The following is a 23,120-nucleotide window of genomic DNA, read 5'->3' on the forward strand; positions in this document are numbered from 1 at the left end:
TAAGGATTAATTGGCTTAAATTGCTTCCGTGGCTCCCGACTCATTGCATTGGATGCTATTCAATATCACAAAGATTTGCTCCAAGAAGGCTCTGCTTTGCCAGCATGGATGCTCTGTAGCCAAGCAGTGGGTCACACACACACCTACATACAAGGAGACACCGCCACTGGATGCAGTTCTGATCTCTTCTGATAGTTGGTCTCAAAGAGAAGATCAGTTATTAGAACAACACAATACTTTCAACAGCAGTGATTAAACAGCAGCATCTGCCTGAGTGGCTTTCTTCTGGGGAAATGGGCTGGAAAGAGGAGAGCCCAGGAGGGTAAAACTGCCCTCCTCTACTGTGCTAAAAAGGACAGAGGACAGCAAAGGTTGGGGGAGAACAAATAAAATCCAGACACAAAAGTTCTTGAAGTAAAGGATGCTTCTGTGCTGTGGCCTTTGGGAGCATTTTTCAGCTCAACTGGAGAATTGAGGAGCAAAAACCTCCCAACTTTGACTCTACTCACTTAAAGTGCTCTTAAAGCAGCATTTGGATGGAGTTACTGCTCTTCCCAGTGCTTCAATTCAGACAGAGACTTTTTCCTTTCTTGCTTTTATATTTCTTATATAATTGATTGGCACAACAATCGCTTTTGAAGCGATCACCCCAATGACACCGCGTTGGTTTGTGTTGGCTGGTTTGTTTCTTCCAGCTGAAACCCTGGGGAGAGCTGAGCACTGAGCAGATCCCAAACCAGCCTGTGCAGCCCCCAAGGAAACATCCCTCCTCTGAGCACCCAGCCCCAGCACCTGCTGGCACTACTGCCTCTATTAACCGCTGTGCTGACCGATGTAACAGCTCGGCCACGCAATTACACAAATCAATGATCTGAGTTTGAAAAAGAATATACTGCCAACTTAAAGTAAAAGTATTCCATTTGTTTCTGGAAAACAAAACAAAACTGACAATGGATTTCAAAGACAATTGTGACTTCAGCCTGATATCGAGAGCGACAGTCGGCTTTTCTTTCAGGGTTAATAGCAGAATTCAGCCTGACAGCGTGTCAGCAAACTGGAAAAATTCTGTCACAAAACTCAGATTCACAATGAACCCTCCTTTCATCTGCCAACAGCGAGATGTCAGGAATCACCGCGCTGAGTGAAAACCACACGGATGACAACTAATCTGCCCAGCAAAAGGAAGTAATAAACTGGGGAGTACTTATAAACCATTACAAACAACAACACTGAGAGAAGCCAAGGCAGCCCAGGGAACTTGCTGAGGCCTCCCCAGACATTTTATCTCGTGCTTTCGAAGCAAATAAAAAGCTAATGAATAAAAATGGGAAAGAGGCTCCTGTTGGCGATGCTGTCGTCAGAGACTCATCCACACAGCCCTCCTATCAACTCACTCTGCTTCAGTAGTCTCAGATAAGGGCCTACGGTAACTCTGGAAAATAAGCCTTCATCAGGTGTGGCTGAGGAGATGCCCAATACAGAGAACCATGGCACATTGTACGTTACCACACCAAGCAGTGCTTTTTCCTTGTGAAAAACAGATCAGATGTAGGCTGGTGGCAAGCCCTACTTCTGACCTGGGCATAAAATAGTCCATGTGTGAGCACGGGGCTGTGAGTCTCACACTGGTGATTGTGGCCATGAGAAGCACAAACCCCCTTGGCCTATATGTGATGCAATGGAAGCAAAGGCTCTGCGTGGAGCTGACAGCCTTCATTCTCATCCCCAACACACAGGGTTCACAGATTCTGGAGCAATGAGATTGTTCTAAAAACTAAAGGCTGGAGTAAGCAAAGACAACAACTCCCACAGGAAGGAATGATGCACCTCAAACCTGACCGACCAAATCCTTGCTCCATCAGAAATGCCACTTGACTTCATGGAGACCATGCAACCAAGCTTACAACTTTGCATGTTCTTATTATACCAAACACGGCCATATCAAACTGAATTCACATCCGAGCACAGCATTAATGCTGAAATTATGCTTTCCAAAGTACAATACAGTGCAAGCTTAACGACGAATGGGGCATCATTAACATACAAAAAATGTTGCAAGGATCAGGAGGCATTGCAAACGTGCGCTGAAGGCAGAACTCCTTCCATCTCCTGAAGGCAATTTTCCACTTTCACCACGATGTTAATGAAAAACCTTTTGTGACACTCACAAATAAAAGGATCAAAAACTGTTTCTATTTTTAAATGGAAGATGCAAAGGACACACCAATGGAAGCTTAAAACCACCACAGCCAACAAACAGCACAACAACAAAAAACAAAGAGCTGCTTTTCAGAATCACTGTCAAAGCGTCCATGAGGAACACACGGAGATGAGGAACGGGGCACCTAAATACTGTGGAGTGAGGAGCAACGTCCAGGTCCAGGCACAGCAAACTGCCACGATTTACTGTGCTTTAACTGCAAAATCATAAGACAGGCATCCAAAAGAACTTGACATCTGGCACCAAAAGGGGGAGTGTGTGTCAAGGAAAGATTTGTGTGAAAGACTTATTGCCGGTGCCAACACACACTCAATTACACCTCTGATAGCCTTGAGAGCGGGGCGTACAAAGCAGAGAGAAACTTGGGCTCCTGTGCTGCACCACAGCTCTCCTCGTGATGGGGAAAAAATATGTGAACCTATACATTCTCAGCTTGTATCATTAACCACTATAATCACTTACTGTACACAGCGTTATTAAATATTCCCCCGGGACAAAAGGAGTAAATATATTGCTTAAGGATTCAGCAGCTGACTGTAAAATTTCATTCCAGATTAAGCGATGAAGATGAAGAAATGCTGCTGAAAACAAACCATTCATCTCCAGCACGCACGGCAGATCGCTCCTGGAATGAAGCCAGAGGGTTCCAATCCAACAGCTGCATTAAAGGAAAGCTACACCCGCAGCGCACGGCGCGGAACGCCGCTGAGCAAAGTTTCCTGCACTACTGTTTAAATAATGCAGAAAGGAATTGGAGGTATCAAACGTTTTTCTGAAGCGTTTCTCAAATAAAGGCTTGGGTTTGAGACTTGTATTAAAATCCACGAGAGTAGATGGGAAATCAAAAACCTCGGAGATTCTAAGCCAAAAAAAAGAACTGATTTCTGGGAGAGGATTTCAGAAAGATTTGTCACCGGTGAGAAAGCCCCTCCAAGGGCACGCGGCGTATCACAGCACCTGCATCTACACCTCCTCATCTGCAACCTTGAAAGATTCCAACTGGCTCTCGTAAGTCTGGACAGCTTAATTTTAGAGCAGACACGCGCATCCATGTATTTGTATAGAGCTATAACAAAGTAATAAATAAGCAGCCTTATTCAACGCCAGAGAACACACAGACTTTCTTCAATTAGATTTCATTTCCAGCCAACTTTCACTTATGGTCTGAGCACTCTGCAAAGTCGGTTTTTGCAGTTCACTATTTCTCCCATGATCAGAAAACGTAAAGAATTGGAAATACCGACAGCTGGCTGTTTAACAGCACATCGCTGCGATGAGCAGGAGGGGAAATGCCCGTCACAGACCTTGCTGAATCGATGGCAGCACCCCTCTGTTGAGGTCCCTCATCCAAAATCAATTGCATTCTGAACTCACATGTGCAAGGCATCTGTATATCCTCTGTACACAATCTGTACTTCCAGTAGAACATCTGATAATCAATTAGAATTAACTTGCGTTCACACACGTTCCTCAGCGCATTCATTATGACAGCTTCCATCGAAGGAAAAAAACCCACTTCTGGTAGGAGTGCAGGCAACAATCTATGGACAGTGCTGAGCCTAAGGCTATGTCTACAATGGCCAGCAAAGCATGCACAGAGAGAGGAGCTGGGAGCAGAGTGCCCATGCACAAGACCCAGTGCCTGCCTGTGAGGTTCTATTTGCCCAGAGCTGCTCCAGCTCAGCTCCATGTTGTCTTGAGCCCAGAAAGTTCATTACAGATGCCTCCAGCAGAAGAACACTCGATGCCAGCAGGAGGATTTGAGGGGCACAGAGGACAACCTATGAGTGGTCATTCCCAGCGCCCTTTGCGAGCTGCCTCCCTTCTTTTTCACACTTCTTTCCTAGTTCTGAGGACAGCAAACGATACTCACAGGAGACAGAGAAAGCTGGAAAGCTACAGAGGTGCTGCAATGTGGCACAGCACTGCTCTGCATGGGGGAAGGCTGTCAGTGCCTCCCCTGTGCTCAGCTTCACATTACACTCACTGCTCAACATGGTAACGCGATGCTTCTCTGCTCACATCATAAACAAAATCTGGCCTCATTTTCAGGATAACTATAACAGATTTTTTTTTAAGATATTGTTCTAAGATTATTTTAAAAATATTGGATGCACGTTGCAACCAAAGCAATAAACCCTCTGAAAAATAACTGCTCTAATGACCATTTCCTCACCACACTCAATCGCAGCTCCTTTGAAGAAGCTCAGCTCAATAGCAGGCATGACGAAAGCAGCAGCAGCAGGGCAGCCCCTGGTCAGGGCAGGCTCAGCTCAGCCCCAGGCCCAGGTGTGCATCCCACCATGCCCTGCTGCCCCCCGCGCCCCATCGATCGCCTCCAAATCTCCAGAATAATACATTTCCAAACAACACAGCACAAAGTTGACGAAAGCTCTTTAATTACATCACTGCTGAAAGGATATCATTGATCAATGGCATTATGGGAGAATAAACCGCCCCCCAAAGCAGATGAAAGCCGACGCAGCAGCGAGCGGCTCCCATTTGGGACCGTGCCTCCATCAGTGCCCACGGACAGCACACAGCTCACACACACAGCTCTCACCCAGCACACAGCTCACACACGCTGCTCTGAAGCTCTCCCTGGCAGGTGTCACGCTCTAAGCGTGGTTTTTGATTACCCTAATTAAAGATAATATTACCAACAGATCTTCATATTGATCCCTAAAACCCCTCTTTCTAAATAGAAGATTCAGAGCTCGGAGGGAGGGACTCGGAGGCTAACAGGTAGTTCCAACATCTTTCATCTGACATCAGCTTTCTGAGTTATATTTTCTAAATGCACTATTGATTTCCTACTGCTGCAAGCACAAAAATGTAGTATTTTTCCCTCATCAGAGTCACGTTACCTGCTATTACCAGCTAAATAATCTGGAACAACAACAAGCACCTGCTGTTCTAACCGAGTCTAACAAAAATAAGCCTAAACAAACAATTCTACAAATTGTTTTAGATCTATTTTAATACCAGCTTCAGAATAACAGATTTCCTTTTTTAACATGAAGTCCCTTTCCAGCAGCACGGCTATCTGCACGCTGCACCAGCTCTCGTCTATAAAGCAGGCTGGAATAAAAGCAGGAAGCCGAACACGGTGCTGAAAAGATGAGGTGGCTGCTTTGGTTTGTTGTTGTTTCTTTTTTGCAGCCCTGTCTGGATGTTTGCTATTACCAGGATCAATTACCCATTAATCAAATCATAAATGACTGTATAATCCCCAACTTTGTCTTTTAAAAACTCATTTAGTGTTATCACTTCTCCCTGGCAGAAAGACGCGGCTCTAATAGGCACGCACTGCCCGCACTACATCTCTCCTTATTCATTTCCTATTCCCTCAGGTGGTTCTCGTTGCTAATGCCCAAATGGCATCAACCTGTTGTTTAGCACAGCCATGAAAAGGCGAGCCTGCTGGCTAATTTACCAAGGGATTAAAGCCCTGCAACCACTTCAATCTGTTACTTTGTCTCGGTGTGGAAGCCCTGCCCACCACAGCCAGGCTCCCAGCGAAAGGGAAAATCTCATTTTGAGCACGAGAGATTCCAAGTGGGAGGTGTTGAAAGTAACGCCTGGACTGGCCAAATACAGATGAACCAGCCAGGGCCCAAAAGGCAAAATAAACACATTGGGAAACAAGTGTTCTGATGGTGCTGCTGGTGTTTAAATATGCTGCTGCTGCTTCAGTCTGGGACAAAACCTGAGACTCCCATAATGGATACATTACAGCGGCAGCAGCTGGTACCAAAACCCCGCACAATTCCTGTTGTTTTGCCTCTTTTTTCCTGTTCAAACATTTGGTCTGGTACTGATCAGTGAGCACACGGGGCTCACTGCAACCCCTGCACCTGGAGGGGATGCAGCAGAGTGCTGCAACAGTGCCGGGATTGTAAACTGCAATGCTGAAAGCCACGGGGTTTTCAAGGTAATGAAATGAATAAGGTCTGCCTGGCTTTGCAGGGTGGGAGCCTCAGTACCTGTGAGAGAAGCGCTGTCTGTCTGTCTGTCCATCCACGGCAGCACCTCGTGTTGATGAGGGTGCAAAAGCCATCAGCCCAGGTCAGGATCCAGCCTGCACCGACTTCAGATCCCTTCCATTTTCTTCATCTGCCCCACAGGTACAATAAATAACACAGCTCTAATATTTTAACACTTTAAAAAGCAGGAGCGATGATTCATACCTATCCCATAATTAAAATTTTATGGCAAATAGATACAGCCATCACTCATCCAGCCCAGTACGTCCAAAAATAGTGAGAGTTCAATCCATAAACCCATGCGGTGCTGTGTGAGCTTCCAATGGAGGCGCTGAGCTGAGGGAAAGCTGTGGTTTGGAGGGTTTTGTTTTTTAAAGCAAACTGCAGCGCAGCTTATGGATTCATTTGCAGCATCACAGCAGCTCTGCACTGTGACTGATGTTTACATTAGAAAAGAAATATTACCCAATATTACCATCTTCCTCCAGTGCTACAGAACTGGTGTGAGGTGGGACCCCCAGAGCTTCCCAGTGCCAGGAATTAACATTTCCTGAAATTACAAAGCAGCAGATGAAACGATACAGGGCTCTGCCAGGGGGCTGAGAGAAAAGGAAAGCCTGCAGATCAGTGCTCCTACCGTATGCATATTCAGGGCTGTTTAATGTAAGGGCACCATGCTCTGGATCCAATTGCAGTGCATTTTCTTATGGTGACCAGATGAAATTCTCCAGCTGACAGGGAAAATACTGAAGGTATTGCACGTGTTTACATGAACACACACGTACTTCCTGAATTAGTGCTGAGAAGCCAACTTGGGCTTTGCGAGCTGCAAGACCTGCCATAGAACAGTACCCAGCTCCGGTCTGCAGCAATACGTGAATGAGAGCAACCCTGCAACAAGCTGAGATCACAGCACGAGGCTCTGCCCATACCCAGCTACTTACACTGCATGGCAGCAATTGGTCTGAACACACAGTGATCCTGGAAACTCCTGGCTGTCACCGCTGTCGTTTATTGCACCTACCTAAGATGAAAGAAATCCACCTGTGTGACTTGCAAGGAAACGCTAGAGAAAGTTCGGAAAAAATCCTGTGCTTTCACCAAAAAAAAAAAACCAAACCCGAAATAAAAAGCTCAGCATTAGACTCGCTGCTTCAACAAACTGTTATTACATGCTTCACCAGTCCATTAAAGAAAGTAATTCAATCAGTTGGTATTTTCTGAGGAAAATCTCATTCAGAGAAATTTTATTGCCAGCTATCTAAATAGTAAATACTTATTATCCTCTCAAAATGAGTTTTTGCTTGCCAAGGGCAAACCCATCGCTGTTATTGTAGTGCTCTGTCAGAGAAACAAGAAGTTAAAAAGGTTATAAAGATACCATTAACGTCATGGGACTGTCTTGTCAGGACTCAGAAGTGCTCAGTAATTGAGGGCTTTATTCAAAGTGTATTAGCACCCATACAAACGGCACAGCTAATAGGATGCTTTAGGCTTTATTTTGTTGCAGCCCTGCATAATCACCTACAAACAGCTGAATACTGTAAATTTATCTGCTGGAGAGCACGGCTCCTTTTATCATCTGTTGGTAGGCCGAGCCCTGGAACAAAACACCCACAATGTCAGGGTGGCCTGGATGGTGACTGGCACTCAGCACATCAGAATACGTGTCCCACCACTACTGGAAATAAGCCCATTGGGTAAGCTTAACGAGCTTTAAAAACTACAGGCACGCTGCAGCAGAGACTTGAAGATAATACTGCAGGAGTTAAGCTCACTGAGCCACGAGCAGCTCACATCTCTGCAGAACTCCTTCCTCTCACCCTTTGACATGGACTCCTGTCAGCTCCGGGTCACCCTGCATGGAAGTTCCCCAGCAGTGCTGGCTCTGCTGCTCCTGGCTGCCCTGTTGCCCAGCTATACTCCCTCAGTGCTTGCTGCCACCCCGCTTGGCACAGTGGTGGAAAAAGACGGCAATTTTAACTCGAACACATGCTTGACAAAGACAGTGAACAGTGGCAGACATCAAAGAGTCCCCTCTGCACTCTTGGCCCCCAGATGCTGCAGCCCCACTGCAGCCCACCTCAGGCCCAATCCCTGCCAGCTGTGGGAGCACAGGGCAGGCTGCCTGCTGCAAACACACATTGGGGCACATGGGGATCACTCAGGGTCACCTCCATGGAAGCAGTGCATTACCCAGCCTGAAATCCTCGCTGACAGAAAAAGCAGGACAAGCAGCACCTCCCATCCCCTGCCACACTCTAACAGGTGAAGCAGCATCCAAGGCTGCAAACACACCACTAGAGCATCCCTGCATGGTCAGTTCCACCACCTGCCTCCCTCTCAGAACTGTCATCTGAGACACCACCAGGTACTAAGGGCACTGTCAAAGCAGCACAGGCTATTCTCAGGGTCACATCTACATTTTCTTCAGTAACAGAGGCCTCTATGTTATAACCTGAGCAAATTTCATACAACCAGTTTTGGAACTTCCATGACAGATTCTGATAGCTAAAGGCGATGGGTAGGCAGGAAAAGAAGGGAGATGGAAAATGGAAGTACTGCGGGGATCCCTACACAGGGAGTAAGCATTGCTTGTGCTTAAATTTATGCATCACGGAAAATAATTGGAACAACACCCACACATAATAACTGCACTTCTATAATATAGCTCAGGATGAACAGCTTAATATATTGTAGGACGATGACAGCACGACATCCCTTTAGGATTATTTGACTGTTGGAACCTGCTGATTGCAACTTCATTGCTCTGACTTGTTTGGGCTAAAACGTTTCATGCATCAGTGTGCTCCAATTGATTTTTCTGCATTTGGTTTGTTGTTCTGCTTTGAGGAGGGAGGTAAATTACTTAGCATAGCTATTTCAGAAGATAGGAGCAAGGAAAAGGTGCTTTGTTTGTACCAAACACGTGGAAGATTTCTCTTTAGTGAGCACTGAAAGCAGCTGAGATGCAACAAGCAGCAGCTTCTGCACCAAGAGCTCCCTTCTTGTTTTGTCCCAGTGCAATCACCCATAAGTTTCCTCAGGCTGATAAGCTATGAAGGAGAGATTACTGGAGATGTGCAAACAACTGTGGCTGAACTCCCCCAGATTTCCTCCCTGAGGAAGCAGAAGCCTGGAGCTGGGCCTGTCAGGGAACCAGAGTGTGAGGGGACAGGAGCTGCCTGCACTGTGAAATTCTTGCCACGTGCTTCCAAAAGCAACCAGACGGATGGCACTAACACAAACACTGTTAAGAAAACCTCTTACAGCAATGACTTTCATTTCATGAGGCCATTGGACATAGGTTCAGCTACCACCAGCCCCAGCGCAAGGTCTTACTGCCCCCCTGCTCCATTCCAGCGCTGCACAAACACCCAACACACCTGGCCTTACATTTACCTGCACAGACCAAACCGGGCACCCTCAGCCCAACCCCAAGCACTGCCCCGTGCCCAGCACAACGGGGCTCAGTTCTAATACCTGTGCTCTTACCAGGTGAACACATAAAACCCTGATTTCATGAAGAACAGAGTCCTCCCTCAGGAGGACAGGAGGGATACACGTTGGCTTAAACAAAGAAGTCTGCCCAGAAATCTTTAATAATAAATTACTCAGCAGCCATGCAGAACAGAAATAGGAGAGAACTAATGGGAAGATCTGACATATGTGCATGTACTTGATTGTTCCAAGTCAGCTGTGATTCAAAATATTTCTTCTTTCTCGGTAATCAATACAAGCGATATAGCAAAGGGCACGAGGTTTCCTCCTTGCCATTTAACAAAGACCCCACTCTGCCCTTTCCCATGCATCACAGTGCAATTCTTCATTAAACTTGTGGCAACACAGCCAAAATTATTGTCTGCAGATTTGATTCGGTGTGAACTTTTCTTGCTTTTGCATATTGATTCCAATTGGGAAGAGTGTTACGTGAAAACTTAGCTTTTCTTTTGACAAAAGGTAGCAGAGAGGTGTGTGTGTACATGCGGATGGATGGGTTACATGCTAAGATACCATTCAAGTGTAGGATAAACACCAGCTTCACCATCCTTGCCATTAGGTTGTTGTTATTACTTTGTATTTACCGTCTTCATTTTCAGGCCTTAGCAGTTCTTAGAAAGCATTTTGTGCTTTAAGGCAGTGCTTTAATTCACTTCCCACTTGCTCTCGCCTTTTCACAATCTTTGGTTTAGAATCAAAAGGAGATTGCTGGTGCCTGTTCAGGTCTCTCTAAGCAGCTTAATGCCAGGCAAGCAATTAGGAGTTTTAAATGCTACAGGCAAATGCAGCTCTGGGCAGTCAGTGCGAGTTCATTCATCATATCTTCGGGTGATTTTCTTTGGGCTGAACCCTCCAAATGCACTTGCAATGGTTGCTATGCAAGGCTACGCTGGGCTTCCAGACAGGAGGTACTGGTTGGGTTGGTCTTTTCTGAGAAAAAATACTTCTTTGTCTTTAGATTAAATTATTAACACAGAGAACACTTCCTGAAATAGCTGAGAGAATGCTGCTGAAGCAAAGCCACCTTTTTATTATAAAAGCCTATCTTAACATCCACTTTTTACGCACATTCTTGTTGTCAGTATTACAAAAAGCCTTTCAGGACAACCAGTGACCAAACATCCACAGCACAGTTTTAAAACAGACTTAGCAACATTTCAGAAACCAAAGCTATGAGCAGAAGGAAATCAGCGACGCCCGTCTTTACAAGAACTCCTACTGGTAGGCTCAGCCATGAGAATATCAGTCACACAGAAGCTCCCATTAAAAGATGGGCAGCCATCCCCACAGAAAACCCAGCAGCGCAGCGCTAGTAGGGAAAAACCATCTCTGAACAACATCCAGCACCGCGCTTCAAGATTTATTCAGCCAGCACCTTATAATCATCTCTAAATCTAATGGGACACAAACGCATTTCATCACTGATGAAAATCTCCAGCGATTGCTCAAATGAAAATCAAAAAATTATTACAATCCAGTAGTTTGGCTTGCAGCACGCATTAATCAGAAATCATAATAAATCCACATGCTTCTTCAGACAGCACATTAGTCAAACAGTGCTGTATGATAACGACATTGACTAATGGGCTCGGAGTTAGAAGGGTCAATCATAAACTCATCAAATGCTTCATTTAATTTCTTAATTTGGACAAACACAATTTGTTTATGGGAAAGATATCAGGTGTTCTCGAATGAATAATGGCTATGAAACCAAACTCCATTAATCAGCTCTTGATTACAAATGACTCAGAGATTGTTTGTTCTAATTTCATTCATTTGGGTCAACAAAGAAAACACGAGCAAACGAAAGCACTTGGAAAAAATGGCACACTTATTCCTCTACATTTAATAAAGCCGTGATAAATTTTCTTTCAATAACTGTAAAACAAGGATTTCATTACCCACGTTAAATACCGTTCCTGGTTCAAGTGAAAGAATTAATACAGATGAGTTATAGGAAGATCATGGGAGACCTTCAGGTGCCGGACTGACCGCGCTTCTGAACTGACCATCTCCAACAAGTGGGCAAACGAGCAGAGAGAGACAAACTGCACCCAAACACCTGCCAAGATGCACAAATTCCTGTCCAATTTTCAGGGCTTTAAGATTCCTAAACTCTGCTTGTATCTCTGCAAGACACCATTACTCCAGAATGATTTTGCATTACCCTAATTGGGCCTTAAGCATCACTGCACGAAGCTCACCGCCCAGGGAAGGGCAGCACTGGGGGCAGACCAGGTCCTGCAAAGCCTTTCTTTGGGCACAGCCAAACGCTCTGCAGTTCTGTTTGTGCAACATCCAAACTGAAGGCTGGGAAACCCACAGGAAGGTACAGGCTACCTGTACTGCATCACCTCAGGGCACACATTCTGGCCAATGCTTCAATGACCACAGGCCAAAGCAGGCACCTCCACGGAGATGACGGCACAACAGAGAGTGAGCAATGAGAAATGAATGTTGCGCTGTCGATATTAAGACATAACTTTTCCCAAAAGGCATTTCTAAACAGCAAATTGCTGCACAACCACATATGGTTTCTGCAGCCAAAGCAGCACATAATTAAATTACCGGGCAAAGTTGCTAAATATGAATTGATATAAAACTTAAGCTAACTGAAAAATTGTCTTTGACTTAAGATCAATAGCAGGACTGCAAGATTCATCTGCACATAATTAGCACACATATTTGCATCAAAATCATGTCTACCATATGCTACAACGTCGTTACTGAAAACCTATTAGTTAGAACGTGGGCCTGAGATGCTTCTGTTTCCTGGTAGCACAGCAGCTCTCAGACTAAAACTAATCAAGAAATAGAAATTCCAACAGCTTCAGGTTTATTTCTCAAGGCGCTGAACGTCCACTGGCTAATAAAGTTACTTCTAGGCTCTGTCTCACACCGTGATGTCCGTATTTACATACCAAAAGGCGGCCATATTCCACTCTTTAGGGTACAATTTAGCAGCTACTCCTGGCCTTCTTACGCTGGGAAAAAAAACACACATTGAAATCTATGCCACACATTGAAATCCACGCTGCAACAATGGCTCCAAACTAAGCTCTCTTTTTATTATCTCCTACAAGAGCCCAAAAGAAGTTCCTGGAGCCAATGGCTTTTGGACACCAACACAGCAGCACTGCAGCTTGCAGAAGAGAATTACCTTCTTTCCAATATATTTTATTCCGGGCTCCAATTTGTTTAATTAAAACACCATATTTTTACAGCAGCCATGAAAAAGAAGTTGAAGAAATTCTTGATTAAATAACTGTTTGCTCGCCAATGACACAAAACAGCTGCACATCAAAACCACACACTCCATAAGGACGAGACCATTAATATGATTTAAAAATAATTACTTGGATTAATGACTCTTAATTATATAGCTGTAGCTTTGCATGCAGAAAGTATTTCTTTTTTTTTTTTTTAGTTCCCTAATGAGATTATGCAGCTTTGCCAACAAATTAGGAGCAAGCAATGTCTGAATAAACTTATTTAATGCCCAGCTGTACAAGCCCTCGTGCCCGGCTGCAAAGCTCCCCGCTGCACGCTGACCAGGTGAGTTCAACAACTGCATGCATCTCAATGGAGTTGCCTCCAACTCTCACCAAACACACACCATAAAAAACAGCTGCCGCCATTTCAGTCCAACATCCGTTTTCTTGTCGGTGCTGATTTCTGTCGTTTTTATTATCTTCACTTACTAAATTTGTTTGTAATTATTAAATGCAGTACTGGCTTGATTCCAAATGCAGAGGCTGCATTAAAATAAGCAAACCCGGCTCTCCACAGATCAGGCTCTCACAAGGGAAAATAAGTGTGAATTTTATTTCAAACTACCAACAGCCCTTTAGTTTTTCTGCTGCTTTGCAACCAACATGAGCGCATGGATGGAACCAGACCTGGAATAAACACAGCAGAACTCACCCAAGAATCCCAAGAGGAAGGATGGGCTGGGGAGCAGCCAGGTGGGGCAGGGCCACCCCTGGGTGTGCAGCCCCCCAGCAGCACCATTGGTGTTCCACAGAGACAACTGGGGCCGTTAGGAGGTGGAGGGCTGGGAAACTCACAGCTCATTGCCTGGGAAGCTCTGAAACCATCCAGGAGAGCTGGCAACACATGGGAAGCTCAACTGAGAAACAGAGCAGCTTCAAATGCCCACACTGCCCTGGCAGCTGGGTTGAATGGAAACTCCTCAGGCTTTCCTTCTCCCCAGTCTTGACGGCTCTGCACATTACTGAGCACCATGGGAAGAACCACAACCAAGCCAGGAAGGCTCCCAGTAAGGATTCAAAGCTTGTCCACCATAATGAATGCATGATGATGCCCTTACTTTCCTTTAAAAATTCTACTGCAGACTTCAGAGCAGGAGCTTTGGTTGGAAACTGCTACATCACCTACAGCTTGTTCCTCCTGCTGATATCAACCTGTTGTGGTTTTACGACCTCTGTGATTGCTTTTCCACACCATCACCTCACGCAGTGCACTCAGCCTCGTCCCACCATACAACCAAGGGAGCTGGGAGGTTCAGAAACCTGCTGAGCAAGTCAGAACCAGCAGCTGGCCTAGGAATTGGGTTCACTAAGTGAGTATTCCGACCAAACCTCAGCCATAAAGTGAAGAGAGGACACGGAGAGGGCATTAAAACGCTAAAGGCATTAAGGAAGAAAAGACATCAGTGACAATTTGTGGGGCCGTAAGCAATTAATGCTGGTAGCTGAAATCACAGCAGCAATGGGATCAATGGCTTCTCAGACTTGTACCTGAGCACACCTTTACACAAAGGTCTTCAGCACCTGAAATCAACTGCTGTGATGTACAGAAATTGTTCAGTGGGACGATTTTACACACAGGACTCAGACTCCCATACAAACAGAAGCAAAACCCAGAGCTGATGGACACAGCTTAAAACAACTGTCTGATACTGATAGAAACAAGGAGTTGGTATCAAGTCAGGCTGAGCATATTCACAAAGTAATTATATTAATTAACCTATTCGCCAATTTTTAGCAACTTTCAAAATCATCAACATTTCAATCTCTGGATAAAGGGGCATTTTATAAGTTAAATCTTACCCATGTCGCAGAAACCTACACATTTTACATCCTATTTCACCCCTTGTTTACATCAGCCAGCAGACATTATCTGTCCTTCTAGGGCCATTTGGATAATCACAAACCCAAACATCAAAAACTATAAATAAAAAAATCAATACAAAACCCAACCCAACAAATCCATCAGCATCTCACACGTTTGGCACTCCACGCTACGCACCATAAAGGGAAAGTTTTCATACTTGTTGCTGCCGGCCTGCCTTGCTGCTCTGCATAGCAAGCAAAGAGCGAAACAGAGCCCATCCTATTTAACTAAACAGTTTTTATTAAGGAAAAAGAAAAGCAAGAATCTATAAAGTAGCGAGTGATCCTATTAGTTCCACCAGACTAAAATCATACAGTCTACGTATGTGGTCCTTTCAGCCACATCTGTTATGAGCCGCTGTGATACCGAGTAGAGAATATCAGGCTATATGTTTATCAGGCACCGGGAGCACAAATGAGGGTTTTTCTCTCTAATAAAATGTATTACAGTGTGGAGATAAAGAAACGCACAAGTATTATAAAACTCTCGCATTCTTACACGAGCTAAAGACAACGTGCTTCTATTCCATTATTGTCTCTGTAAGGGCTACGTAAAATGTAATAAAGACGCACGGTGCAAAATTAGAGGGAGCAATCTGATAGCATAATTCAAAGATAATGAGTAAAATAGCTGATACCCAGAACCGCTGCCAAACAGATCTGATAAATGGTAAACGCTTATTTCTATTCATTAATTTCTCCCTCATCTCACTAATGTCAGATTAGAGCCTCGGCTCTCAACTTGTCTTTAAATAAACTCCGTCAAGAATTCTTTGCACAAAAATGCCCTATTCTTGAATGCTCTTTCAGCCATAGATTGAAATGCAGATTCCAAAAATAGACCAGTCCCTTATTTCAACTCCAGACCTTTGAAAATCCAGATCAATTGCCTTTTGTAACCGTCCTCGTACGGACAATAAGAAACCTCCACTTGGAAAAACTGTCAGGCTACTTCGATGGTTGGCAAGGTCCACTTTCCTATCAGTGTATTTCCATTTAGGGATATTTGTCCGTATTTTAATCTTAATGAGGAAACACGGATGCCATACAACAATTAAAGGCACAAATTAAGTGCCTTGCAAGTTCTGATGTTTCCTATCACACTTATCAGCTTTATCGAAGCAGGATTCAGCGCAGGGGAAACTTTTTTCTTACAGTTTGCAATATGAGTGAGTAAATGCTTAATAGCAAACCAAGCCCAAATCTCCTGTGCTTCTCAGTAATGAAGGCTGGGAAAGGAATCACAGACACCCAAGTGGTTTGGCAACTGTAAGTGACAGAAGCTCTGCTAAATCCTCTGTTTACACTGGGGATTAGGGGGAGATTGTGCGGCGCAAAGCGAGCTGGCCATGGTCAAGGGAACCTGCTCCCTGTCAGCCCGGGGGCAGCCGCACAAAGCCCGGTCCTGGTAGGAAGTGACCCATAAACGTATTCCCGCGAAGGATTTGCACAAAGCCAGGCTGCCTCATAGAAACTCCATATGACCATTAACTGGCCTGCAAGGCCTGCCAGGAGGCCTAATTACAGGCCTACAGAGCCCAATAACAAAAGCTGAAGAGCTTTAGCCGAGGGATGATCTGCTTTATACTGACTTGAGAGAGTCCATATAGAGCGACAAAAAGAAAGAGGTTTAGCTTTAAAATTCTCCCAAGAGACAAAGCATTGTAGCTAAGTCTGGAAGGCCCACATGCAACATACTTCAGATAGGCTTAAACATCCCACCCTCCCAAAATTAACATTCAACTATTGCCTGCTTAACATCTGCTCGAACGTGGCGAGTTGCTGCGATACTGTCAGAGTGCACTAAAAAGGCCTCCGTGTGCCTAAATATTAAGGAGGATAACGGAATAAAGCCATGCAAAATACAAACGTGCAGCTGAGACCCACAGCAGTTTTTGCAAATCAAAACCCAGTTACCCTAAAAAATGGGAGGGGAGTGCTTCGGCGTCTTCAAATGCTGCGCTCCTTAATGAGAACACAGATACTGAAATTAATCTGTGCTAACAAAGAAAAGCACTATTTAACAAAGCGTGCAGCGAGGTCACCACCACGAATGAAGGGCAGAGGCAAAGCTTCTGGCACCAACAGATCACCCAGGCGTGCTGTGACCACCTTCCCTCTGCCCCCCACCAGGTGAATGCACCGTGCCTTCCTGCAGAGACCAGAAGCCATAAGTCTCATCTCTTCCAATAAGCAACAGTAAAAAGCAAGAAGCCCACTGAAAAAAAAGCTGCTTCACTACTTGCTTTCTTTTGACTTCCAGAGAAATCGGTCAATACATCCCAAATGAACGGCAAAGACTCTAAAAGCAGCTTTAAAGCTTACACCTGCAGTCCCCAACAGGGCTGTATCAGACAAGGAGGCTGCTGGAGACCCACCTTCCCCAAAAATCAAGCATTTCTGGTGGTGAATTGAACAGAAAAGAGTGAAGGGAACACAACAACACAGCATTCACTTCTTGAAGCCGTGGCCATCGCGTGAAAACAGGACATGGAAAAGTCAGCATGCCAAGTACTTGGAAAACCTGCATCCAAAACCCCTAACGCTACTGGTGTGTTACCGTGTTCTTTCTCTTGCTTAAAGCCATAAGAATAAAGCCACATCATTTACACATCACTAGGTCACTGAGAAGCAAAGAATTGTATGTACAGACACCTTCAGACTGAGAAGACAGCCCTGACATGCAAATATTTCCCAGAAGCACAACAAGAAACAAAGCAAACTGCAGACCATCCAAAGTTCTGCACCAAGCCTCCTCCTGGAATCACACCTCCAAAGCACCTCCTGTCTGTCTAGCATGAACACGGGTTGAGCTGCTGCACTGGCTTAGCACAGAGCGCAAGCAGCTTATGGACCAAACCCTTCTCTGCTTGGAGTTGGGCTGGGAGCTCCTGCTTTCATGTTTGAACAGTTCTGGGATGTTCTGAACTCCGGTGAAGCAAAAGCTGATTGCACACAAATACGTGTTTCTTCTTATGTCCAATTTGAAGAAAACACCAAAAGTTTTCCCTGATGTTTACGCATGCTCCAGGAATCTAGAGAAGTCCCAGAGAAAACAGTAATGGGCAATTAAGGGCTGCACCTGAGCAAACTTAAGCAACACTCCTAGCAGCTTCTTTCCTCAAACCACTAGTCCAGCAGAACTGTAACTCGTACACCAGGACACAGCAGACGTGTCCCAGCCTCTCCTTTTTTGATGCTATATTTAATCCACATTAGTGGCATTGGCAAAGGATATGCTGGAATTTAGACTATCTGATGGGTTAAGCAAAAGGTAAACCTAGACTGTAAAGTAAATGAAGAAAATATGGAATTTCTCAGGGCAGATCATCAGCTTCAATACTGGTAGTGCCAAGAGATGCTGCAAGCAAAGACCAAAACTCACCATCAGTTTGGATTTGAAGTTTCTCTGCTCTTACAGCAAATGTTTCACAAATATTTCACAAACAAGCTTCTATCTATGCACATTAATATCTGATAAGCTTATTTCCAACACATTCAGAACCAACTGTTTGCTAAGTAAGCAAAGTAAACTTTCTTCTAGGTTAATTCTTTCCAAGCACAGAACAATATGGAAATCTCCAGCATGAAATGGGCAAACATTTCTATACAAATGATAAATGTTAGATCACTGTGGGAGACAGCACAGAAATGGCATGGAAAGGGGAGGTGCCAAAATAAGTGGAGCACATCAGTGCAGACAATCAGGGAAGGGACAATTCCCAACGTCCTCTTCTATACTTGCTGGTAACTTTGAACCACTGCAGAGTTAAAACTCACTGGTTCATACACCAGTGTTCTAATAATTGCTGAAATGCAGGCAATATAATCTGAATACAGCACAACTTTTTCCCCCACTTACCAGGAACAGAGCAATCCCTACCAGTTTAAGAAACATTCAATGTAATTGACTGAGTGTGGGTCTAGGGTAAGGGATGAGGGACGATCTCAGATGCGTAAGATTCCCAACACCTAAATAAAGATAAATTACTACTTCTCTGGAAGAGTGGTCAGCAGTGGAATGGGCTGCCCAGGGAAGTGGTGGAGTCACCGACCCTGGAGGTGTTCAAGGAACGTTTGGATGTTGTGTTGAGGGACATGGTTTAGTGAGAACTATTGGTGATGGGTGGATGGTTGGACTGGGTGATCCTGTCGGTCTTTTCCAACCTTGATGATTCTGTGATTCTCTGTCATTCTAAGAAAGATAGGAAATCATCTTTTCCCATATTTTGTGTAAGAGCAGATGATTAACTCTCCTGAGCTCTTTATCAACAGTTTACAGCTTCAATCTACATTTCTGACTTCAACCATGAATATTTAAAGTGGAAAACGTCATCGGCCTTTTGTACGTTTGTGGACATTTCTGGGGCCCAACTTGCAGTGATCTACAGCTCACGGGTATCTCCTGTATTTAACATCTTCCCAGGTGTTAAATTAAAACACGAGGTCTGACAGATGTGAGCAGTATAAACAGATTGAGCTTTTTTAGGTCAGCGCTGTCACATCCACTTTATCATTACGTGCTTCAAAGAATTATTAAAAGTTATGGAGAAGAACGAATGCATTTGGAACCACACAATATAAAAGGGTAAATGCGTTTCTGGAGGAAAACCTAGGAATGTGAGAAGATGGGTAACCCTTAGAACTGAAGGGCTCGATTAGGGGGAAATACAAACACTGGCGATGGGAATTGTTGCTTTTAAGTTAGGAATACACACACTAGAGATGAGGGTCGAACTACAGACAAATCTGTACGTATTACAATGCGTTCAAAATGTTGTTTTTTTTCCTTTTTAAGTGAAAAACTGACCTTTTTTAACAGGAAAAATAAAATGGGATACAAAGAACGTGGCTACAGACTTCAGCATAGACAAAAGATTTCAAAGAGAGAGCTCAACATTCCTGATACCAGTTCAGATCAATCAATATAAGTATTTACCTGCACTAATGCAGCTCAGTGCTAAAAAATGAAGAAACAGAACCAACCTCTTTGGAATAGTTTCAGCAGTAGCAGCACCTTTTTCTGATATCACAAAAGAGAAATACACAGTGGAAGAATGCAGTGTTACTTGTAACAGCAAGACTTACCTGCGGCCTCCAGCACCAGCTGCAATCGAGCCTTGGCCTGCTCGGCAGGAGTCTGCAAAGAGAAGGTCTGTCAGTCTTCACAAGTGCTTGCACATTTGACACACGTGACCCCACCAGCACACCCACCATCCCAAGAGGCTGCAAGGGGCAGCCAGCCTCAGTGAGAAGCTCAGGCTTGTGCAGGAACTCCGAACTGAACAGAGAGCACACTTCTAGCTAAACAGCAGCACAGCATGCCCAGCAGCCCAGCCCCATCTCCCTGCCAGGCCTTCACCGCCATGACCCCGTTACACACAGCAACCCAAAGGAGCTCCCCATTGGCTCTTAACGTGATTAATATGGCAAGTTTTCCACACTTCCTGTTATCTGTTTTGATGTCTTCCTTTCCTCAAGGTATTTCTCTGCACTCTGGGCTGCGAAGCAATGCTGTTGGCTGTGTACCCACTATGCTAATTACTCCAAGTGATGTTTCACTGTGTCCAATGCGCTTGCCATCCCTCTCATTTTGAAGCCACTCAAACGCTTTCACAGTTAAATCTATACACAAACCACATTTGTCACGCAGTTCAGAAGTTGATTATTTCTGTAAGCATCTCAAAAGTTTGGGAGGTTTCTGCTCAGCACTGAAGACAAGGCACACAGGAACTTCTGGTGCCACTGTTCAGCTCCTGGAGACAGATATTGCTACCCCAACACTTCTGAGAGGCTGTGGATGCCCCGTCCATCCCTGGAGGTGTTGAAGGCCAGGTTGGATGTGGCCCTGGACAGCCTGAGCTGGTATTAAATGTGGAGGTTGGTGGCCCAGCCTGTGGCTGAGGGGGGGTTTGAAGTTTCCAACCCAGGAATTGCACCTCCCAGTTTCACCTCACTCACCACAGCCACGTCCCAGCTGGCCATGTTTATCCCCAGGTCTCTTTCAACCAAAGATACCTCAGATTTTTTTTCTGTTTTACTCATCTCATTCAATTTGTCTCATTCATCAGGGACAGGAATGCACAGCTATTGGTGGTGACTGTGCTGTGCTTGGCAGATAAGGATTTGCCCTACCAAACAGCATATTGTGTTCTTTGTATCTGGTGTAGTTTCCATGGAAATAAATAGGAGGCATTACATACAGAGCAACCTATGCATCTCAGCAAGCAGAGGGCAACAAAGAAGCCTAAACCATACCTATTTTATAAACAGAGCTTCATCAAGTGATGAAAAAGATTGTGACGTGTTTGTTTAGTACTGGAATGCCTTCATTCCTTTCGAGTCATTGCTACTTCACTGGGATCTTAGGGAAATAATAGTGATTGCCAAAGAAAGAAATGAAGAACTTACTTGTATTACTGAACACCACAGAGGATCACACAATGCAAAACAAAATGCCAAACCAAACAAAAAGACACAAGAAAGACCAAGAAGTTCTCTTTCACACCAAACCAGAGCAAACAGAAGGGAGCTGAGGTTGGCAAAATCAAAACTGATAGAAAAACACTTCTTTTTTTCATTAGAAAATAAGCAAAAGCAGAAGAATTAGTAACAGAGAAATGTCTGACACCTATCCAGCACTATTTGATTTCAACTCCTACATTTTCAGACATAGATCACCTTAGATGATTGAACGTGACAAGGATGTTTCTGATTTGGCATCTCCTCATTGCTGCCATCAGCCAGGAATGCACACAGACACGGCTGTGGCAGGACCTGCTGCAGGTCCCCCTGCTCCCAAAACCTGAACGTGTGGGCAATGTGCAAATAGATACACTGGGAAAATGCAAGCAGGAAGGTAATGGTACTGATGCTGCTTACTGAGCAAACAGCAGAGGTGTTTTGCAGCTCGCTCCCAACCCACACTCATCATTCTGCTACAGACAATGCTGAAAGCAGGATTTGTTTTCGTTACCATCCAGCTGATGCATCGGCTGCAAGAGAACGCTCAGCAGCTAACAGTGAAACACACACAATCAATACAAGACCGACACAGAAGTTTTACACCCCTGCTATTATGTGGGACAAAACTAGAGAAGAACTCCCAAAAAGAAAATAACGTGGAGAGCTGTCAGATGGTTTGCAGCCTCCAAGCAGCACAGCCTTCCTAATGTAATAGCCCAGTGCTTTGCTGTTTGGGTTCATCATTTGCCTGTTAGGCTGTTTACCCAAAGCACAAACAGGAACAGAAAACATTGTAAGCTTACACAACAGCTCACGTTCCATTTCCTAAGAATTTGTGTATTCTCACAGACCTCTCACCAATACGCATTAGTTACAGTCTAAGGCCAATGACTAAAATGTTCCATTAGGGTCTCAAAATGGAATGAAGCACAACAAAAATCTTCACCTTTGATAACTGACAACATCTAAATACGATGCATGTGAATTAATAGTGGGAAGAAAAACAAAAGCCATGTAAGGCATGGGATAATAGCAACGTCTGCTCATCAAACACACAGATGTCTGCAGCAATTCCATACAGGACAAAAAAGAAAAAAGCAAGAAGCAAAAAGGCAGTATAAGCAACATGCTAACTATGAAAGGACAATCATTATCCTGAAAGAGAAAGGAAAGAGAAGCCAGAAAGCCATTCTGTCCTTTAATGTATGTAAAGGTCTCAAGGAGAATATGACTAATGATGGACTGAAAGGCAGAGCTTCAACTAGCACAGAACGCCCACACATGGGCAATGGTCCGGGGGGACCTGTGGGTGGAGGAAGGCTCTCCTGGTCACAGCCACCCGCATCCCAACTCACAGCAAGGCCTGGGACACTTCAGCAAGTGTTCACTCCTGCTGCCCCAGGGCTGCTGACTTACCCACATCAGGCCTGCAAGACAATGATAGGGAATGGCATAGCTCAATGGTTACAGTTTGGAGCAGAAAGGCAGGACTGTTGGCACAGCTATAAAGTCATAGCTATAAGCTGTCAAGAAACTGAATGGAACATTAGCATTTTCTATTAGAGAATATTTTGACTACATGCTTTTTGTCCAATGGAATTGTCATTAAAAAATTGAGATCAAAGGAGAAAACACATCGTATTGTCCCTAACCATAATAGATGTTTTGACACACGCCACGTCTCAAGAGCATAGGATTCAGGAAATCCCTTTCCATCTATCACCCGGGACAGAAACAGCCATTAAAGCATTTGGATTTGTTAACTTTAATCACAGCTCCCCTTAACTGGGCTTCTCTTCCAAGAGCCACCCA

The 23,120-nt window shown here is 44.5% G+C and overlaps 1 protein-coding gene across 1 annotated transcript in view; it reads right to left on the reverse strand.

Annotated features, from left to right (window-relative positions):
- The window catches only part of RSRC1 (arginine and serine rich coiled-coil 1), a 102,914-nt gene that overhangs the window by 19,700 nt on the left and 60,094 nt on the right, over positions 1-23,120 (reverse strand). The window contains exon 6 of the mRNA XM_072344841.1: positions 19,932-19,983. Within this exon, the coding sequence (XP_072200942.1) occupies positions 19,932-19,983 (52 nt within the window). The remainder of the gene's footprint in view (positions 1-19,931; positions 19,984-23,120) is intronic.

The sequence above is a fragment of the Excalfactoria chinensis genome, chromosome 9 (genome assembly GCF_039878825.1).
Source record: "Excalfactoria chinensis isolate bCotChi1 chromosome 9, bCotChi1.hap2, whole genome shotgun sequence".
Lineage (NCBI taxonomy): Eukaryota > Metazoa > Chordata > Aves > Galliformes > Phasianidae > Excalfactoria > Excalfactoria chinensis.